The sequence below is a fragment of the Rhinatrema bivittatum genome, chromosome 17 (assembly GCF_901001135.1).
Source record: "Rhinatrema bivittatum chromosome 17, aRhiBiv1.1, whole genome shotgun sequence".
Lineage (NCBI taxonomy): Eukaryota > Metazoa > Chordata > Amphibia > Gymnophiona > Rhinatrematidae > Rhinatrema > Rhinatrema bivittatum.
In genome coordinates, this window is record NC_042631.1 from 34,678,116 (window position 1) to 34,700,328 (window position 22,213).

The window sequence follows — 22,213 nt, forward strand, 5'->3', positions numbered from 1 at the left end:
GAGGGAGGCGTAAATCCCCGCGCGCGAGCGGGACTCCTGCGCGCCGGGCCGCGACCTGGGGGCGGGTACGGAGGGCGCGGCCACGCCCCCTGGCCGTAGCCACGCCCCCGTACCCGCCCCCAAAACGCTGCCGACACGCCCCCGAAACGCCGCGACGACCGGGCCCGCCCCCCGACACGCCCCCCTCCGAGAACCCCGGGACTTACGCGAGTCCCGGGGCTCTGCGCGCGCCGGGAGGCCTATGTAAAATAGGCTTCCCGGCGCGCAGGGCCCTGCTCGCCTAAATCCGCCCGGTTTTGGGCGGATTTAGGCGAGCAGGGCTCTGAAAATCTACCCCTTAGAGAATAGCCACTGCCATTAGCAATGGTTACATGGAATAGACTTAGTTTTTGGGTACTTGCCAGGTTCTTATGGCCTGGATTGGCCACTGTTGGAAACAGGATGCTGGGCTTGATGGACCCTTGGTCTGACCCAGTATGGCATTTTCTTATGTTCTTAACAATTGAAAATAGTAAATCTGTGATCCTTTCATCTACTCTCACGGGCGGATTTTAAAAGCCCTGCTCGCGTAAATCTGCCCGGATTTACGCGAGCATGGCCTTGCGCACCGGCGCGCCTATTTTCCATAGGCCGCCGGCGCGCACAGAGCCCCGGGACTCGCGTAAGTCCCGGGGTTTGGGGGGGGGCGTGTCGGGGGCGGGGGCCGATCGACACTGCATTTTGGGGGCGGGACACAATGTTTTGGGGGCGGGCCCAGGGGGCGTGGTTTCGGCCCGGGGCGTTCCGGGGGCGTGGCCACGCCCTCCGGAACCGCCCCCTGGTCGAGTCTCGGCGCGCCAGGATTTACGCCTCCCAGAGGGAGGCGTAAATCCACAAATAAAGGTAGGGGGGGTTTTAGATAGGGCCGGGGGGGGGGGTGGGTTAGGTAGGGGAAGGGAGGGGAAGGTGAGGGGAGGGCAAAAGAAAGTTCCCTCCGAGGCCGCTCCGATTTCGGAGCGGCCTCGGAGGGAACGGAGGCAGGCTGCGCGGCTCGGCGCGCCGGCTGCCCAAAATCGGCAGCCTTGCGCGCGCTGATCCAGGATTTTATAAGATACATGCGTATCTTATAAAATCCAGCGTACTTTTGCTCGCGCCTGGTGAGCGAACAAAAGTACGCGATTGCGCATTTTTTAAAAATCTACCCCTAAGGGTCTCTTCTTTAACCATGGATTGAATGTGAAGCCTTCAATTAATTAAGTTGACTTAGAAAATAGCCACTGCTATTACTAGCAACAGTAGCCTGGAATAGACTTAGTTTTTGGGCACTTGCCAGGTTCTTATGGCCTGGATTGGCCACTATTGGAAACAGGATGCTGGGCTTGATGGACCCTTGGCCTGACCCAGTATGGCATGTTCTTATGTTCTTCCTGGGTAAACTGAACTGGATTCTCTTCTTAATTAAGAACACTCCTGCTAATACCTGGGATCCACTTCTTGCTCTCCCACTCTCATGTAGCTTTTAGGCATCTCCTTAGCTGGGTGCTGCTAGTGGTGGCCCAGATTTTCCTGTCTCCTCCTTCCTGGTTCTGGAACCTCATTGTTGTGTTCTGTAACGCACAGAGCAGGCCCGTGGATTGGCACACTTACCTCCAGCCCCTAGCCCTCTCCAGAGGGTTTGTGATCCAAGTTCAAACCTGAGACAATGGAGGGTAAAGTAACTTATCCAGAGTCACAGGAGATTCTGTGGGAGAAGCAGGATTTGTGCCTTGGCTTCCCTGTTTTGCAACCTGCTGCTCTAATCCCTAACCTCCTGCACTCTTGAACCTAAAGAAATTAAAATATTTAGAACCAGTGACATAGGGGACTAAGGAACGTTCTTCCAACATATTTGAGAAAAAAAAAAGCCTTCCCTGGTCACTTTCCCTTCCTAATCACTCAGCCTACGTCACCATCTATTCTCTTCCTCTCCCCTTCCTATGTGCACCCTGAAGCCTCCACCAAGAAAATAAAAGTAACTATAAAGCGTTTTCTAAGCTCTGGGCTGGCTGCAGCTAACATTCTGTAGCCCCTGGGCCACCCTTTAGTCAGATGCAGGTGTTTTTTGGGGGGAGTAGGTCAGGAGCCAAGTTGTGACCCATGCTCCCTAATAGGGTGGAAAGCAAAGGTCTTCCAGAGCCCTCCAGGGTACAGCAGGTCCTTTGATACCGTGCAGTAGGAATAGACACACCACCACACTCTGTTGCTGTTGAAAAATACATCCTTTTCAGGGGTAGTTGATGCAGATGGGTACTTTGGCAGACAGTACATTTGCACCTGGTGCAATGCATATTCAAATCTAAAGACTTTGAAGAACACGGTTAATAGATTATGCAGTCACAAAAATCCTTTGCGCTGGGGAATACTTTCCTCCAACTCCCTCCTGGTGTCTTCTTTCGGGATGCTCCTTCTCTGGGACTTTCTCTGTATTGTTACCTACTCCCTGGAGTCCAGCAGCTGGAAAAATCTGAACAGATAAAGACGAATGCCTTCCAACTTTTCTTAAGCAGCAACTGTAAAGCAGGTTATCAAGCCTGGCATTCCTTCCTCTGACAAGTGTAAATTTTAGACACTTTAGGAAATTCTTGTAGAGCATTCAAGGAGTATGGAGCTATTGTTTTCGTATGTTTGATTAGTCATTGATTATTGTTTTGATATGTTCACTTTTTTGATAAATTACTAATTTTATTTTATTATTACGACATTTATGTAAATTTTTAGCTATTACTTATTTTATTTTATGATTTATATTTATGTAAACCGTTTTGACTAAACTTTGTTTGCAAAAGCAGTATAAAAACCCTTTTAAATAAATAAATAACTCACCTCTCACAAATTCACCTTCTGGTCCTCTCGCGCTCTCAGGATCCTCCTTGGACCCCCAAGAATTCCCCCTAATTCTGGAGGCCCGGGAACTCTCGAGTTCTTGCCACCTTCCGAGGATGGAAGATTTTTTTTAAAAAGTGAGCTTCTGACTTTTGTAGAAGCACGCTCCTCGCAAGCGACCTCCCGCTGGGAAGGGTCTAGAAATCGCCTCACTCCTACTCTCTGACCTCCTCATGCCGACATTTGTGGAAACACGGGTGCAGATCGTTAGGGACACTTTGGGGGGTCACCAGTTTCTTTAGCATTGGCAACTTCACTTCTGGGTCAGGGCTGGAGTCAAGTTTCCTGCACTATGAAAAAAAATAGTGTAAAAGTTAAACAATGTGAAAACAAAGGAGTCTAGGTAAGTGCCAGCAGCGCTGCCGCTCTGCTGGATAGTTACTGAAACTGGCAGCTGCTGTGATCTACAGCCCACAGAGGAGTGCCAGAGATGCTTCCAGCCCCACTGTGGCTGAGGCTGAACATTTTCTTAAATCTAGCCAGGAATTGCAATGCGGATTCTTTCAGCCACATTGGAAAGGGGTGTTTCTTCAGGTGTTTGGGTTGGAGCACAAAGGTAGCAGGTGAACCTAACAATATTATCGAAATAGTGTGTGCGACTCTTCCCCTATCGGCTGCTTGCACCAAAAAGCAGGCATAAATTATGCTTTCAAGTTTAGTATGCAGACTTTACCTGAAATTTTCAAAGGAAAAGTATATACACATGACTTCAAAATCCAGGTAAAAAAACCGAGCATTGCAAGTGCATGGGCTGTTTGAACATTACCCCCTACAGACCTAAGTGGTGGAATTTCAGCACCAAGAACAGGTGTCTAATGGGCCTTGAAAATCCTCTGCAATTTTAAGTGCCTAACCTTCAAGCTGATATAACAATCTGGATGCTAAGAACATGTGTGCTGGGTTTTTTTGTATTCCCAATGCAGTAAGGTAATGCTATGCTAATGCATCAGGAGTAACAAAAAAACCCACTCTAAAACATGGCTTAATGCACATTTGAACTCAGGAAGGGGAGGGGCCATCCCTGGCAGGCTATTGGCGGCAGCCACTGCTGCCACTTAGGTACTGATTTCTCCATCTATCTGGCAGCAGGAAGCGGCTGCAGATAGCCGGATAAATACTTTATCTGGCTAAGTAGTGGTGACCCATGCCATATAACTGAATAAATACTGACTTATCCAGCTATTTGACAGCTGTTTCCCCACTGCCATATAGACAGATATATTGGGATTTATCCGGTTAACTGGCGGCGGCTGCTGGCATTTACCTGCAGTTCCAGACTTTGGGGGGGGGTTTTTTTTTTTTTACATTTTTAACTGTTTTACCTTTTTTTTTTTTTTTATATAGTGCAGGAAACCTAACTCTAGCCTTAACCCGGAAGTTGCCCGTGCTAAATAAGGTGCGCTGGCCAGATGCAGTCTCTCCGCATTGGGGAATGCTGCTTCACGCCCTCCCCACCCACAATAGTGCTAGGCTGTACTCCCATCAAGGAAGTCACATTTTCTGCCCTCATAACTTGCAGCTTCGGGAGTAAGTTTCGTGCTCAAAAAATGCACCTCGACGTGCAGGCAGAAAGGTGCTTTCGGCTCAAGGCGCCTTTCCGCATCAGCCTGCTTATGTGTTTAACATCGGGCTTAGATATCCAGTGCCAGCGCTTTGAAAATTGGACTCGCCTTGTGTATATTTCAGATGCATCCTATTGGGTTTTCTTGTATTGGAAAGTTACAGACCAGCAAAGCACATCATTTCCATTCTTGTACTTAGGTTGGCTTTTTTTTTTTTAATGTTCATCCAGGGTGTCTGTATTCCCTTTATATTTACATTTCCGGCCTGCTTCCAGCAGGTCTCTGAATAACTGCAAAATTATAATGACGAGAACATGCAAAATCAAGGGATGGGGGACACAATAAAAGGTGCTTAGCATCCCCTCCGAAAACAAATATTGGAAATGTAAGAAATTAAAGGTAGAAGGCTAAGAAGAAACTTGGGAATAAGCAGGCAAAAAAAAAAGCAAAAGCACCGAGAAACAAAGGAGCTGCGAGTCTGATGAATCCAGGTGGTGCTACTGCTCCAGGTGTAAACGCTGAGTCATGGCAGAGAGAGGTTATTTGAAAGAGTCTCAGCCCTTTTCCGAGAATGAAGCTAATTAGCATGCCAAACGGGCTGGCTTCCACGCCCAGAAGAGTGGCCACTTAGAGCAGGCTGCAGCCTACTGAACCTGCCACCCTAGAACGTCTGCAAGTAGGCCGAAGCACTCTGCAGTCGCAAGATAGCTAGATTTGTCGCATTCAATTACCGAGGAAAGTCCCTCCCCATCTCCACAAAAGCAAAAACCTTCCCCGAACAGCCTAAAACCAACATAAAGAACAGACGTTAGAAAACACACGGAGGTCAAGTGGCTTTTCCAAGACCACGGCCTAGCAGAGGTGGGATTTGAACTCAGAACGCTAACAGATTTCCCGGCTCTGCCCTGCACTCAATAGGCTCCTTACCGAGTGCTCTTTTCTACTGGGAGTTAGTAGAGAGAGAAAATTATCACTCAGCCTTTTCAGGTACAAAAAAAAGAAGAAGCAACCGGTTGGGTGACATCATTAGCTATTCCCTTCCAGCACTGGAGCTGCTCTAAGTTTAATTGTTCTTTTTTGGGTGTGGAAAAATTATCTTTCTTTTTTTTCGTACCAGCTATTATGCCCCAGCTTCTAGTTCATTTCGGATGCAACTGAGATGGTTGCAGGAGAGGAGGCAAAAGCCAGCAGCTACAGAATGCAGCCCACTTCCAGGAGCACCCGAAGCCCCAACAATGTAGGTGCTGCTGATTCTCAGCTCTGCTCTCTCCTTATAAACCTTCTCGGGGTCTGACGTTTCCCTTCTGAGACTCTGCCGTCTAGACCAGAATGCACTCTTGTGGCGTAGGATAAAAGTCAGGTGAACAGGTACAGGGAGAGCTTGTCTGGACCATGACGGGCAAGGAATACCAGGGAGTTCTGGCCAGAGCTCCCCCTACTCTAGCAACAGTCAGGGAAGGAGAATAAAACATCCCTGACTTTTAATGACCATGTAAAAAGGCCTTCTTCTAGCTGGCAGGTGGATTTTGATGGGACTATAATTTAATGTTCCATCCTTGTGATCCTAAACAGGAGGAGAAAGAAGGATGGATCTGCTTTTTTTTTTTCTTCAACATAGGAGTTGAAGTATTTTTAATTGTGTATATATGTGATTATAATCACTATATGCTGCCATTATTTCTAAGATTATTGTAAGATTTTTTTTTTTCCTCCTCACTCAGTTAATTCTCCGTACTGGAATTATAGCTTCCTTTTCTCTCCCCTCCTCCTTATCGACTGGACAAAGTGACAGCTCATGCCTGATCAGTCTCCAGCATCCTGCTGCCATCCGATACAGCTCGCGGGGCAGCAAATGCCCCATCAGCACTGGTGGAGCAGTGTGTGCGGTCTCAGTACTTGAAGAGCAGGGAGGAGTGCTGTAACCCAGCATTGAAATGTATTGGCAAAGATGTGTGTGTGTGTGTGTGTGTATATGAGAGGTCTCGTTTGAGATGCTATAGCAGAGCTGTGTGTGGGTCTCAGTATGGAATAGCCAGGGGCACTGCAGCTCAGGATTGAGGTGCATTGGCAGAGCTGCATGTGGGTCTCAGTACTGGAATAGCTGAGAGTGCTTCAGATCAGCCTTGAGGTACTTTGTAAGAAATGTGTCTGTGGGTATCAGTAGTGGAATAACCAAGGGTACTGTAGGGCAGGAATTAGGTACTTTGGCAGAGCTATGTGTAGAGCTCAGCACTGGACGACCTGAGCATGTTGCAGGGCAGGAATGAGGTACATTGTCACAGCAGTGCATGGGGGCTCAGTATTAGAATAGCTGGGGGTGCTGAGGTACATTGGCAGAGCTGTGTGTAGGGATCAGTACTGGAATGCCTGGGGGTTGCTGCAGGTCAGGATTAAATTCTAATCAAACTTTAATGAGGAATATATTTGCAGCATGTTGGCTGAATCCAATCAGTGAATGCAGTCAGCGAATGTCAAGAGAAATACCTTAAGTGGAAAAATGTGACTAATCCTGTGGCTTTTGTTGGCACTAGTCATGTAATCAGAGTGCTGATGGGGCCATTTGCTGAGGGTTAAGGAGCATTAACCAATTCACTTCAGGAGAAGGCCAGTGTCAGCTTGTCCAGGAGAGCAGCCTCCCTGCTAATCCCTCTGGCCATCAGCCTGTGATGAGATGAATTCACACCCTGCTCTGTGTTTCAGAGATCTTTAGAGTCTTCCATGACACAAAAGGACAGCTCTCAGCTGAGAACATCCAACTCAATGCATGCATATGACTTTCAACTAGTTTTTAACTGAGAACGTCAAACACAGCTTACAGCCAGCTATCATAAGAACATAAGAAAATGCCATACTGGGTCAGACCAAGGGTCCATCAAGCCCAGCATCCTGTTTCCAACAGTGGCCAATCCAGGCCATAAGAACCTGGCAAGTACCCAAAAACTAAGTCTATTCCATGTAACCATTGCTAATGGCAGTGGCTATTCTCTAAGTGAACTTTATAGCAGGTAATGGACTTCTCCTCCAAGAACTTATCCAATCCTTTTTTAAACACAGCTATACTAACTGCACGAACCACATTCTCTGGCAACAAATTCCAGAGTTTAATTGTGCCTTGAGTAAAAAAGAACTTTCTCCGATTAGTTTTAAATGTGCCCAATGCTAACTTCATGGAGTGCCCCCTAGTCTTTCTACTATCCGAAAGAGTAAATAACTGATTCACATCTACCCGTTCTAGACCTCTCATGATTTTAAACACCTCTATCATATCCCCCCTCAGTCGTCTCTTCTCCAAGCTGAAAAGTCCTAACCTCTTTAGTCTTTCCTCATAGGGGAGTTGTTCCATTCCCTTTATCATTTTGGTAGCCCTTCTCTGTACCTTCTCCATCGCAATTATATCTTTTTTGAGATGCGGCGACCAGAATTGTACACAGTATTCAAGGTGCGGTCTCACCATGGAGCGATACAGAGGCATTATGACATTTTCCGTTTTATTCATCATTCCTTTTCTAATAATTCCCAACATTCTGTTTGCTTTTTTGACTGCCACAGTACACTGCACCGACGATTTCAATGTATTATCCACTATGACACCTAGATCTCTTTCTTGGGTTGTAGCACCTAATATGGAACCCAACATTGTGTAATTATAGCATGGGTTATTTTTCCCTATATGCATCACCTTGCACTTATCCACATTAAATTTCATCTGCCATTTGGAGGCTGTCCACTCTCTGTATAACCCAGGGACTTTCCACTCAACTGTTCATATTCAGTCTATACAATAGGTCGCATGGAGCTGAGACCACCAAACTCAATGCACAGGTGAAACAGACAGCTGAGACAGTCAAGCAATATTGTTTTGCTGACCAAGTTTGTGTAAAAACAGCTGAATAGTTTTCTGTAAAGTGACCTGCCCAGGGAGTGCAGATATGGAGGGCTTCCAAGGCAGAGCAAGAGAGGAATCTCTGTGACCTTCTGCTCCTTCCTCCCTCCCACTGCACTTCACTCCATGCAGTACACCAAGCCATTTTATTTATTTACTTTATTTAGGCATTTTATAATCAGGCACTCCAAATGAAGATCAAAAAGCCAGCATTACAATTCTTGGTTGACATTCACATACTTTGTCAACATTCCTATTCTAGGTCAACATTCCAGCAAATACATATTCTAGATCATATCCATACATATTCTAAGTCAACACACCGGCAAATATGTAATCTAGTACCTACCTATTCATACATTTTCTAGGTTGACACAGCTGCAAAGACAAATTCTAATTCTACTAACAATACAATTTATGTCATTCAGTCCTTATTGCTCGCTCCGCTAACATAGTATCATCTGGTAGTGACATTGAAGTTATCAGCATTTTGGGATTTTACGTTAAATTGTGTACATTTCTAAAGAGCCATGTTTTTACCTATCGCTTGAAACTCTTTATTTCTGATATCTGACGTAATGACTCTGGCAGACAGTTCCATAACTTGGGCCCCCGCTGTGGAGAACATTCGGTCTCTTATTTGTGTTTGGTGTGTGTTCTGAATAGACGGCATCTTTAGAAGTCCTTCGTTTTATGATCTTAGGGCTCTCTGTGGTGTGTAATGTTGAAGTGTCACTCCTAATAAGCATGGATTAATATTGTTAATGGTATTAAAAATTAGAGTCAATACTTTATAATGAATTCTGGCTTGTACAGGAAGCCAGTGCAATGCTAACAGCGAGAGGGGTGATGTGGTCAAATTTCCTTGCCCAAGTAAGAGTCTAGCGGAGGCATTTTGAAGTAACTGTAGTGGTTTTAGAAGTCAGGAAGCAGAAATATCAGACCTAAAAATTCAACCCAAGTTCTCTGCATGGCAGTGCGCAGTACATGCTCCCGACCCACCCAGCTAAGACTTTGTGCCAGCTTATTAGTAATAGGGAGTTGCAGTAGTCTAAGTATGAGTTTGTAAGACCTGTATGTATTGTTAGTAATGGTTTCAGCCGATGTAATATTCTCAGCTTGGAGTTTCTTGTTTTTATTAATTTGCTTATATGCTTTTTCATAGTGAAGTTTTCATTGATCTGCATTCCTAGGGCGTAATGTTAATGACCTGACTCCTAGGTCTAGGGTTGGAGGTTTGATTATTGTGGAATCTCTCCTTAACCACACTATTTCAGTTTTTGGTTTGTTTTTTTTTTTAGTTTAGAGTTAGTTTCAGTTGGGAAAGTTTTAGTTGTATTGCCTTCATGTATTTTGACAGAGACGACGCAGTTTTTTCAGATGTTTTGTCAAAAGGGATGTATGTCGTCTGCATATAGGAAGAAGTTGAATTCCTAGATTTGCTAGTAGTCTGCATAGAGGCAGCAAATAGATGTTGAACAGTGTGGCCGAGAACCTTGGGGGACACCTGTATTGATTGGGAAGGTGTCAGAAATGTGATTACCCAATTTGACTTCTAATGTGTCCCATCCTTCTCTTCATTTTCTCTGTTGGTATCACAGCAAACCAAAAACTCCTAACTTTAAACAAAATCTAAGTTGCCACAACTTTGGGGATAATTTCTATACAAGGACAGACCTAATTCCATTTACAGTTACAGTTATCTGCTTCCTTCACAATTTTAATCTTAACATAATGGCTTCTCACAGCCTCACACTCTGCCCCTTTTGTATGAGTACCTGGGATATATACATTTTTCTATGACTTCTAAGAGGGTCCATCAAGCCCAGTGTCCTGTTTTCAACAGTGGCCAATCCAGCTCACAATCATATGCAATCGTTTTTCCTGAATTTGCAGCCCCAGGAAGCAGAAATATCAGACCTAAAAATTCATCCCAGGTTCTCTGCGTGGCAGTGCGCAGCACACGCTCCCGACCCACCCGGCTAAGACTTTGTTTTCCCATTGCCTCACTCTTCCCAGGTTGCTTCTGGTCTTCAAAGATGTGGGGGCCTAGTGGAGACAGAGTCTGTTCCATGGGTTCTGGGCATGTCTGCATGTAAAGAACAGAGGCCATTTCAGAGGGGTAATTCTGTAACACTGCACATAAGTTATACCAGTTTTCAAACCAGACCTATGTTAGCTTTGAAAATTACCCCGCCAGGTCTACCCACTCAAGTTGCACCTGCTAAAACAGAAGTCTGCATTTTCAATGAAAACGTGCTTGCAGGCTTTTGAAATCCAAATGTATGTGCAGAAGTCCAAACCCATCCCCAGTTCTGCCCCCAGGAACACCTTCGCTCAGCCTGGTCAACCTTACGTTCTTTTGCTTCCCTCCTCTGTCATGAAGGACAATGTTGGAGTAGAGTTTAGTAAGCACATTTGGTTTCAGATTTCTGCGCTTGTGCATCAGTGTTTACTTCTGTATGCAGAGATAACTTGCAAAGATCTCTGCGGGGGCTGATGCAATAAAGTGCACTCAGCCGAGCGCGCAGGTGAGCGCATGGTGGGAGGCGCATTTTGGATGCGCTAGAGTAACACCCGATGCAATAAGGGGATAAGCGCATCCAAAATGCGCTCCCAAACACATAGTTAATAGCGATCATCACATGTAAATTAAAGAGTAGATGAGGCTATTAGCTATTACCCTGCCATGCAGAAAATCTCCAGTCGCCCAATGCACCCTTTTTAAGCCGGCTAATTTCACGCCAGCTCCGGGGCTGGCATTAAGTTATACGGTGAGTCAAAGGCACATGAAAAGAAACAAAAAATATTGCTCTCTGTGGTTCCTCTTAATTTGTATCCTTGTGATACTAAGATCTGCTGCTTGTGGTGATTCAAATTTAAGGAAAAATGTAAGTGCTCGATTTAAAAAAAAAAAAAATTTTCTGGCGGCATAATGTACATGCACAATCTGCACGCTCCAAGCCGATTTCGCCATTCGCATATTGTGTATGTAAATTATATGTGATGGGATGACGTGGACACTCGCATTGAGTGCCCGTTTTCCTTACGTGTACACAGCCATGTCTCCTGGACGCTCGACGCATTTGAGTGCTAGGAACGCATAATTTTCCCTAGCTTGTCCGTTTTAACGCGGCAGCTCATTTAAATATAGCATGGGACGCCCAGGAGAGGTGGATACGAGCGCCCGTTTTACCACGCGTGATACTGCATCGGCCCCTGTGTGTGTACATGGGTGTATCCAAGCCACTGTGGGCAAGTGCATGTTTGCTAATGTGTGCATGTATTTGCACACATTAGCAAACATGTGTGCACACATTAGCAAACATTAGCATACACTGTCAGGCCGATACAGTACAGTGCGCTCCGCCGGCAAAATTGAGCGTCGGCTGTCAAACCCGCTGACAGCCGCCGCTCCGGCCAAAAGGAGGCGCTAGGGATGCGCTAGTGTCCCTAGCGCCTCCTTTTGCCCATTTCTACTGCCGGACCTAATTTAAATACTGCATCGCGCGCACAGGCGAGTGGCCTGTGCGCGCGCCGGACTTTACTGAATCGGCCTGTGTGTGTTTAAAGGTTTGTCTATCTGCTGTTATATGTGTCGTGATGTGTGTAACTATCATCAGAGCTAGCTCTGTTATATCTCTCTCAAACCCCTGAAATCTGGGGATGTTTGCTTCTACTTAATAGGGGCAGTTTTACATTTGACAGTGCATAGGGCCCAAGTCCCAAACCTAGTATGACATGGAAACTAGGTCCTCTTATCTCCCTTCCTAGAAACACCAGACCCTTCCATAACAGGAAGCCTGAATGTTACTTCTGGCACTACTACGTATTTCCTTAGTGCTATTAGATGTACGCAGGACTGTTCAGAGACAGAGAAGAGGCAGTCCCTGCTCCGTGGAGCTTACAATCAAATCAAGACACAGACAAGACAGATAAGAGGCTTCAAGAAATGTGTGCATGACAGTAAATATAGTTACATTTGAGTAGGTTGTGATCAGGTAGAGCTAGGGTAAGACTTTAAAACGGCCTCCAAAAGGTGGATTTTTAGGCAGAATTTGAATATGGCTGAAATCCTCACACCTTTCATGAGCATTGATGGGGAATGAATTATGACTCCCACTGTTTAGCAACTTGAGCCAGGCCAGATTTTACTCTGAGTATAATAAAAAGTGTCATGTATTCATTTTTATGAGTCACAAAATCCTGCATAGGATTTTTTTTTTAAAATGCATAGGTAAAGCTAAGGGCAGAGTTTCCCAGCCCTCTCCTGGAGGCATACCCATTCAGTCAGGTTTTCAGGATTGTTGCATTGAATATGCATGAGATAGATTTATATGCAATGGAGACCCAGTATATGCAAATTTCTCATGCATATTCATTATGGATATCCTGATTGGATAGGAGTGCCTCCAGAAGAGGGTTAGGAAACACAGAGTTAAGGGAAGTTCTGTGAGCAGGATAATTAAATCAGGCCCATTCAATACCGTGCACTCAGCCTAGTGCACTGGTTAACCTGCGGCTGGATGCACAAAGCTAATAGCGCTCATCTGTAAATTCATGTTGATGAGGCTATTAGCTATTACCCACTTATGTAAAAAATAAATGTGTGCCCGACGCACACATTTTTACTCTCAAAAATGAATGCTTGCCCGAAAAAAGGAGTAAGATAAAAAAAAATAAAAATTAAAAAAAAGTCTTGCCAGCAGTCAGGTTAGGAAAACGGATGCTTATAACATTGAGTGTCCTTAATCGTAACCCACGAACAGTACTTCTCCTGGACACCCGATGCCAAGGAGGCGCCAGGGTCGCACAATTTCCCCTAGCGCCTCCTTTTTAACGCAGCAAAACAGTTGCCTACTGCATTGTGGGAGAGGTGGATGGGCGCACGTTCGGAAAGCAGGCGCTCAATCGTGAACACCTGTTTTTTGCGCTTCAGTATTGCCTAGGGATGTGCAATCGTTTAGGATGAATTAGGCAATTTCAATGAAATTTCCTAATTCGTCCTGGTTTCGGGGAACCTGAAAACAACCAAATTTTCCCGAAATATCAGGAGTTAGTGCACGCTAAGCCAAAATTTGGGTCCCCCGAATTTCAAAGGCCTGAACCACGGGAAATATGAAATCTCCCGTGGCGGGCCGAAAACGAAGCCCGAACCAAAAGGTTCGGGGTTTGGACATCTCTAATATTGACTCGGCCTGAATGAAGTTGATATTTAAAGGGGTTTCTCTGGATAGCTTTTGCATTAGCTGAGCAAAACCCCAAGGTTTGAATGTCTGACCACTTAAGTGGATACATTTTATCCTTTTAAGTCATTAACTAGATAAAATTGGATAAATTAGGGGCTTTTCAGGCTGAGTTAACTTAGTTAAATAACTTATCTGCCTAACTCTGATTTTCAGAGATAGCTGAGTAAAGTTAGTTGGCTAAGTCTGGCCATGGCTCAGGTGTAAACTTATCCAGGTAGCTGTATCCAGATAACCTTACCTTAACCAGCTGTATTCAAATGATATAAAATGTTAGTGGGCCTGCCAGCTCAATCCCCCTCCCAGTAAGGGGCCCATGCAATTAAAATGGGCGCTGAGTGTGTATTAAGTAGGAGGCGGTGCAGAAAAGCAGTATTTTCTGCGTTTCTGTACAAGTTTGGGAGTGCTCAGCAATTAAGGGCTGCTCTAGGCAGGTGTTAATTTTTGAGCATAAAAACGAGTGTTTTAGACGCCTTTTTTTTTTTTTTTTGCATTGTGGATGATTGCCTAAGAGCCTCATCAACCTGCATTTGCATGCGGGGCGCAGGCTGTGGAGGCGCTAATCCCCAGCCTTCACAGCCTGCGTCCTAGTTAACTGCGGGTTAAACAGTGCGCGACCGAGCGCACTGTATTGCATCGGCCCCTAAATCCCTCAGACTAATGTCGGGCACTGGGCCAGTCCTCCCCCGTCCCCCCAAGAGATGGAATTAAAAGTTGGTGGAATCTGGGCCCTAAGAAGGGCTCCCACTCCCTCAGTGATTTGCTCTCCCCAGCAGCCCCAACCTGTCCCTGGCTCGCCCGCGGGCCACCAGCATCAGGGCACAATCTTACCATTCCCGGGGGGGCTGGGCACAGAAGCCCCCGGTGTAGCTGTGGGTAAGATTGTGCCCCGATCCCGGGGGGCGGGGGAGGGAGATGAGTTGGGCGCTGCCGAATGATAACCGCACCCAATCCTCTCCCCCCTCCTCCCTTCCCCATTTGAAGCGGACACAGACAGCCCGTGACTTCAGCCCGCTCCCTCCTAGCCTGTAACATCGCCGATGAGGTGTCAGGAGACCCCCGAGTAAGAATCACACGCGTTCTCCTGCTGAGCCGCCGCGCTTAAAACCGACATTCAACTTCCCCTTTCTGTTCTGGAGCCAAAACGCCTGTTTGTAGCGCGCTCCGGCCCGGTCCGGCCCCCGCACGGCTGGAGTAAAACCTGTTTACACAACCGAATCATTTCCTTAAAACAAAAAAACAACAACCCCCAAACCCTCCCAAGGTGTCCTGGGGGGGGGGGGGGCTCCTCCCCCGCCCCGCTGCCGCTCGAGCAGGTGGAGCCGGCCCTGGCGTCGCTAGGATTCCACCTTAAGGGCCGCCCCCTACCTGCGCAAGGTGGCCTGGGCCTGGGCCCGGGCTCCACCTTCCAGGCGGCCCCTGCAGCCGTGATGTCAGTTGCTAGGCAGAAGGTGGGGGGTGTGTGTCAGAGGGAGCTGAGCCTCCCGTCCCAGGCAGCCCAGGAGCTGACAAAGGGAAAGGCAGAGGCGAGGTAAACTTTACCCAGCCCCGAAGGGAGGGGAGGACCTGCTGGAGCTGAAGTTCTGCTTTGGGTCAGCCTGGGCACCTCATGCCACACTTCCTGTGAATGAAGTAGGGAGAGGAGGGGGGGATCTCCCTGGGGTCAGAGACTTGAAGGGAGTTTAGGTTCTGCTTGCTGGAGCAGCGAGGGCGGCACCATGCAGGAGAGTAACTTCTTAATGTCGGCCCTGCAGCCCAACATGGACACCTCCTCCCTGGCCTTGCCTTCGGATTACCAGCTGGGCAAGAGGAGCAAGGAGGCCTACCAGTCGGAGCAGCTGAAGAGCGCCCGGGTGCAGGAGCAAGTGCGGACCAGGCTGATCCAGAAGAGCCAGACCCCGGCAGCCCTCAGACCCAATGGCTCGGTGTCCAACTACGGAGAGAGCAGAGGTAGGAGCCGGGGCTTTAACGCTGGCAAGCAGCACATGGACTCTGCGGCAGAGTAATTGGGTTGCTTGTGTCATCTTGCTTCCAAGATAAATGCAATAGATTGGTGTTATGCTTATACGTAGATGTTATTGTAGAGGACTTACTGGTCCCTTCCCAGGGTACCTTAATATATATACACCCCCCCCCCCCCCCCCAAGGTTCCCGCTGAATGACTGGCGCCAGGGTGTGGAAGGTTCTCCGGTGTCACTGCCTTTTGGACACTTCCCCAGCCTCCATGTCATTGCTGGTGTCACTGCTGCACTGCAAAATGTGATGTGAAACAAGGGCCTCTCAAAAGCTGCAGCAGTAAAGGCTCAGGACTTGTTTCCAGGTGTGCAAACCAGATGGGGAGGGGGGGGTAGGCCCATGCTCCTTTCCAATAAATGCCGGGGGGGGGGGGGGGCTGGAGTTTGAAGGATCCTCATTAGGGTCTCCATTCATACCAGGAACAGCTGCCAGCAGGCAACAAACAAAACAACACAATGGCGTTATGAGGTGTTATAAAAGGCGGCTGACAGTGATGAATCTGTTTTCATGCTGCGGCTCTTTCCCTGCAAAGGCTCAGGTGCACAGAGTGCAGCATGGAAAGGGGCCACTGGAACCAGCAAGGGTTAATCACCAGCTGGCACAGCATGCGGGCGGGCACTTTTCTGCCCCGCTGCAGGGGTGGGCAGTGGTGAAAGAATCACTCCAGCTGTTAGCCTGAACTGAATGTTTTCTTCATCTTACCTGGAGGAGTGAGGATCAGAGGCCTGGTTAATTCATCTTGCTGAGGGGCAGGGTCTTTTTGCTTTCCAAAACCTTCAGAGGTGAGAGGGTGAGAGCAATCGGTTTACAAAAAAAAAAACCAAAAACCAAAACCTGGGAACCGAGGTCACTGGTGTAAGTTTTAGAACATTAATCTACAGGTTGGATGAGACCCAAGTTCAAATCCCCTCGCTTTCACATTCTCTCTGACCTTGGGCATGTTACAGTGTTTCTTTGGCCTCCCTTTACCCTGCTTTACGTGGAAGATAAATGGTGATAAAGTTGCTTTTCCCCCCTCACTCCCCCAGAGGGCCTTATTGGGCCGGGGTGCTAGAAATGTGATGCCAGACCACGTACCCCAGAGGTGGCTGTGTGCGACTGTGCTTGCTCTTCCTAACCAGCTCTATTCCAGTAGAATCATGTACATAACGAATGGGAATCTTGAATAGCAAAGTTGCTGTTGTACATTATTTATTGCCGTCAGACTATGTTGTAATAAATCCTCTCTGGAACAAATTAATTGCTACCTTGCCTGCGTGCTATGAAGACAAATGGCCATGAATGGCAAAAACATGCTGGCTTCAGGTTGTCTGAACGGCCCTGCGTAGATCCAGATTATTCATTTGACCTCCAAAAAACAAATATATAAGTTTTAGACTGGGAGCTTCATAAGATGTAATAACTGTTTTATTGCAGTCTGGAGAGATCTGGGGTGTGTAAACAGCCAAGCAGAGTGTTTGAGTATTAATCCCCTGACAGGCATGCAACAGGTTGTGTAATCCTTGGCTACACATTTCCATAGTTAATTTGAATTCCCTGTAACACAAAATTTCACGTTGCCTTATTGAGGTAGGCCCCCACACCGGCACACCAGTATCGCCTTTCGCACAAGAGTGAAATTCATGGGGTGTTTTGGTGGTGGGGGACAGAGGAATTCGGTGTTAATCAGTTTGGTAGAGACTTTAGCAGATATTATATAGAAGCTTTTTCACTGCATTGCATGCTAGTACGGTGGCTGGGCACAGCTAGGAAGAAGCGGGGTTTTTTACGTTTGGTTGCCCCGGGGCCATCTTCCCTGGAATTCCCTAATTCCCTGGGAAGGTTGGGATCAGCTGATGATTTTTCTTTCTCTGCTCCTCTCATCTGGGAGCTTGTTAGGCTGGCTTCTCCTGGCAGGGGGGAAAGGCACAGCATCTCCATGCGTAGGAGGGTGGGGCTGTGAGATCAGAATGGGGAGGTGGGAGAGAGGTAGACACACACACACACACACACACACACAGAACAGCCCTTCTGGTTGTTTGTGCAGCCAGTTTTTTCTCCCTGCCCTTCTGCCTCCAGGCCCCTGCTCTTCCTTTCCCCCTCCCTCTCTTTTGCTGTATGCAGAGAGCAAATCTTTCTAAGGTGGTGATTCACTCAGGGTTTTCCCCATAGACACAGAATGGAAGAAGGGCCCTAGGCAGTCAGGCCCTGAGTCTGGGTTCTGCCATCTCTGTAACCCTCCGACTGCCTTCCAGAAGACGCCTTAGAAAAGCTCCAGAGTTAATTCCCAATGCAGTAAGCTGACGGTATGGCAATGTGGCGGGAGTTTTAAAAAGCGCACTAACCCGAAAATACCTGAAGATATGCGTAGCTAACCTAAAAACATGATTTATGCGCTTAAACTTGTGGGCTTTGCACAGAAAACATGTGCTGTGAGCCCAAATCATGTTTTATGCACATGACTCCCAAGTACTGGACCCAGGATCACAGATTCCAGGGCCAGGGTCAGCCCCAGAAACCTTATGCCACCTTTGAACAGGAGTTACGTTTCCCAGTTAAGTCTGCGCACCACGCCGCGTAATGGCTAATGCTTTGCTTAACAGAGAATTTGCATGGGGGAGAGCTAATTTTTTGTGCGTGCCTTTGTTTACATTTGTGCGCTAAAGTCTTGGTTAAATGAGGAGCAGAGCTGGGAGCACAAGAACGTACAGAGAGCTGCATTTTAACGTGCACGCAGCCGTGCGCAACTCTATTACATCGGGGCCCCAGTCTGAGCAAGGCTCAGCTTTCTCTGCTCTGCTGATGCTCCAGTGCCACTTCTTAAAATGTCAAACTTTGCTTTGCAGAAAAATGACTCAGTGTGGGGATTCAAGGCGGGTCCTGTTCTCAGAAGCAGGAGTGGGATTGCTTTCGGGTTTTGTACGAATCGGGAACTGAAACTAGTCTTAACGTTTTTTGTTGCCAGAGGAAGTCATTTTCAAAACTCTGCGCGAAGATGAAAGATTTTTGTGCCAGTTTTCAAACAGAAAGTACACGCCTACATTTCCTTTGAAAATTGCCCAAGGAAATAGTACCCGCAGAGATCTGCACCTGTTTTATGTACGGATACTTTTTAGGAAGCTTCGTTTCTATGCACATTGTTGCCTCCCTCCCTAATCTTGCCCCAAGAAAGATACAGGTAAAAATATGTGCATGCTTTCACAATGCCCCTATGCCATCTACATGCAGGGTGGGTCGTGTTCAGATAGCCCATTAACTAGGGTAAATAAGCATTTCGGTGGATAAATGTCTTTTTTGAAATTTGCCTTCATAATGACCAGGGACTTGGTTCAGGAAAGGCACAGTAACCAACTCCTGTTAACAGGTACCATGCGCATAGTTTCTCTCTCTCAGGCCGCTGCGATACCATGTGCTAGCCACAGCACATGGCTCAACACGAGTTTTGGAAGCACGTCCATGACCCCCAATGCGGGAAGTTAAAAATCCAGGGGTTATTCTAGACTCGAGACAGCTGAAAGCCAGGTAATGTGGTCTCTAAGAAGATTTTCCCTTGTTTATGATTAATTACACAGCTTCGCCCGTTTCTTTGCAAGATTGAAGATTAGTAATGTAAGCAATGGCTTTATTTCATTTAGATTATTGTAATTCAATCTTTGTAGGGATTCCTAAGAAAACTGTAGGGTGGCTAAAGCTTCTACAGAATGCAGCTCCCAGGATTGTGATGGGTAGGTCTCGATGGGAATGAGCTTCACCTCTACTAGTGACCCTTTGTTGGCTTTCCTATCCATTTTAAGATTCATTCTTTGATTTTCCAAATTCTTGCAGGACTGGGCCCTAGTTATCTGGCTAAAAAAGTGGAATGATCTGTTCCAATGATGAGGTTGAGTCAAGAGATATGGTTAATTGTGCCCTCCCGTAAAACAATTTGTAAAGTTAGGACTAGAGACTGCCCCTATTTTGTGGAATTCATCATCAGTTCACATGTGAGATTCCTCAATTTATCTGTTATTTCATCAGCATTTGAAAACATGGTTATTTGGCAAGTGGGGTTTGGCGTTATGATGCTTACTATGTAATGGAGCTGGATCGGCTCCTAAGTTTTATGATATTAGTTGTATGAGAGGATCCATTTATGTGTTGTCTTTTATAATAAAAACAAACAAAAACCAACCTTTTTGTTTTTACTCTTGCCTGGGAGAGTTTTGAATTTGTTGGGTTTTTTTTTGTGATGATTTAATACCTTAGTCTTATATTTTAAGGTATGTCATATATTTATTTGTTATAATATTATTATGTACCTTAATGGAATGTAGTGTAGTGTAAATCTCAATCTTTAGAGATATTTGTCTTAGAATCTCTAAATTGTGTTGTAAATTTATATATATTTTTAGATGGATGCAATCTGTTTTGAAACTATTAAATTGTGATGGAAGGTGGAATATAAATGTAGAAGCTTAATTAAATCCTAAACACAGGCACAGGCCATTGAAGATGCTGAATTGGATCTCTACTTAGACATTACTCTTTTTACCATAAATAGAAGTCCACAATGAGCATGGGAGTTCTCAAGGACGTGCACATTGAAGGGTCAATTTTCAAAGCAGTTACCCGGATAAATTCCCCAGGTTAAAAAGTGTCCTTCCTTCAGTGGCCAGAAGTATGTGCACCATTTCACTGCATGTATAGTTTTAGTCCCAGCCAAAAAAAAAAAAAAAAGGATAGGGCCAGGAAGAGATTGGGGAGGTGAAGTATGGGTGGGGATTTCATTGATATCCCTGTTGTTCTTTGTACCTGTGGGTAATCCCTGCCAGATCAAATTTTCAAAGGGAAACTCCGTTTACCGTATCCCTCCCCATATGACCGTTTATCACCAGATGCAGAGAAGGTGATTGGTTCATTCAGATGGAAATCCGTGTCATAGACTGAGCTGGCGGGTCCCAGGAGGTTGTAGAGAACTTCCCTGGAGGTTGTGTCCCACATGTAAACGAGCCCGTCTGCTGATGCTGCAGTTTTACTCCCATCCAGCAGGATCATCTCATAAGATACTTCTGAAAAGTAGGTAGGTTTCCTAGGAATGGCTGTCCACGTCTCTCTTTAGGGGCAAAAGTCCGCACATCTTGCACATGAACTAAGTTATCCATTGAGTTATAAAGCAGATAGAGCTCAAGTTCAGGCCATTTATGGCGCCTGCAGGATCTCGCATGATGTCGGGTGTTGCGTAACCTTTGCCTTCCCCATTGCAGAAATCTGATAGAAACATGCAATATACCATTTTAATCAGCCTTCAAAATGGAATTAAACAACATATAATTCATAGTTGGTGTGCCCACCATTAGCTTGAAAAAACAGCTTTAAAATGGGCGGGGTCACAGTCTTTTGTTTTGTTGTGTGCTGGAAATTTCAATTATTTTTTGGTTTTCTTGAGACAATTTTAGCGGTCAACCGTCTCCAAATTCCGTAAAACACTCGCTGGCAGTCTTGCCCCCATGTCCTCTGAACCCAGCTTTTGCTTCAACCTAATTTTTCAGCAATCCACTTTTTCGTAATAAAGGTTGTTCCAGCATCATGCACCTCATGAAATGCAATACGCGTAATACGGTCAATCTGATGCTGTTTTTCGCTATCATACGTTCCAGCCGTACATAATAAATTTAAGTAACGTGTAAGGTACTATTAAATTCCAAATTGAATGGCCTACAAAATGGTCTAAAAATGATATTAGTGGATAATCCATTGGGGCGCTGAGGGGGAGGCAAAGCCCGGTACATTAACTTGTACAGCTGGATAAGCTATACCTTGATACCATGGTCAGTACCTCCAGAAATAACCTGGTCACGGTGACGGTGAATGTGATTGCCAATATAAATGTTCTGGAAGCCAAGGTGGGAGAGGGGAGGGAAGAGACCTAAAAGACTTTGTATACAGGCTTTTTTTTTGCGTGATTTTTAAAAAAATCCAAAATGCTTTTTGTTTTTATTTATTTCTGTTTCGGCACCCAGCCTTTCTTAACTCCCTCCCCTCCATCGCTGTTTACCTGCGGCCCAGTGGTGGCTCCTCTGCCTGGCCCGAGCTCTGACTCCAGGGGAGAGGCTCCTCCGTCCAGGCACGGCCCCAGCAGTGGCTCATCTACCTGGGCCTGGTGGCAGGTGGCCAGGCTCTATAGTTTAGGCATCTGAGTGACCTGGGGAAGGGGATATAATGCCCAGTGATACTGAAATAGGTGGAGTCTATCAATCGTGATGATTTGTTTCCAAAACTGATGGCAGCCTTCGTTTTATCCTTAGATATTATAAACAGAGAGAACTCCGGGGGCTGACACATAAGAGAAACTGCCACACGTTATGAAGAAAGATATTTCACCAAAAGGAAATGATAGTGCCCCCATTGGAAAGGGATTCATTAGATGGGTATAGTCTTTGTGTGTGTTTAGTGTTCTGGTAAGAATTTTGAACAGTGCTGGAGAAAGTATTGCATTAAAATGTGTATTAATTGGAGCAGTTGCAGTGTGCTTTACTACATTAAACACAAATATAAGTAAGATGTAAATAGGTTGTACCATCACCCTAATGAAAGCCCGGATGCAGGAACAAGAGCAGTAGCTAAGCATTCTGAGATCTGCAAGCTTC

General features: G+C 46.1%; 1 protein-coding gene across 4 annotated transcripts in view; it reads left to right on the forward strand.

Annotated features, from left to right (window-relative positions):
* The first annotated feature begins 5,596 nt into the window (after positions 1 to 5,596).
* PKP3 (plakophilin 3) overlaps positions 5,597 to 22,213 on the forward strand; it is a 122,644-nt gene continuing 106,027 nt past the window's right edge. For 2 of the 4 annotated variants that reach the window (XM_029582228.1, XM_029582229.1), the window contains exons 1-2: positions 5,597 to 5,700; positions 15,347 to 15,542. In XM_029582228.1, the coding sequence (XP_029438088.1) occupies positions 5,623 to 5,700; positions 15,347 to 15,542 (274 nt within the window). In that variant the 5' untranslated portion in view covers positions 5,597 to 5,622. Of the gene's footprint in view, positions 5,701 to 14,636; positions 14,656 to 14,875; positions 15,044 to 15,346; positions 15,543 to 22,213 lie in introns of those variants that run through there. The other 2 variants (XM_029582231.1, XM_029582230.1) reach the window with 2 other exon arrangements.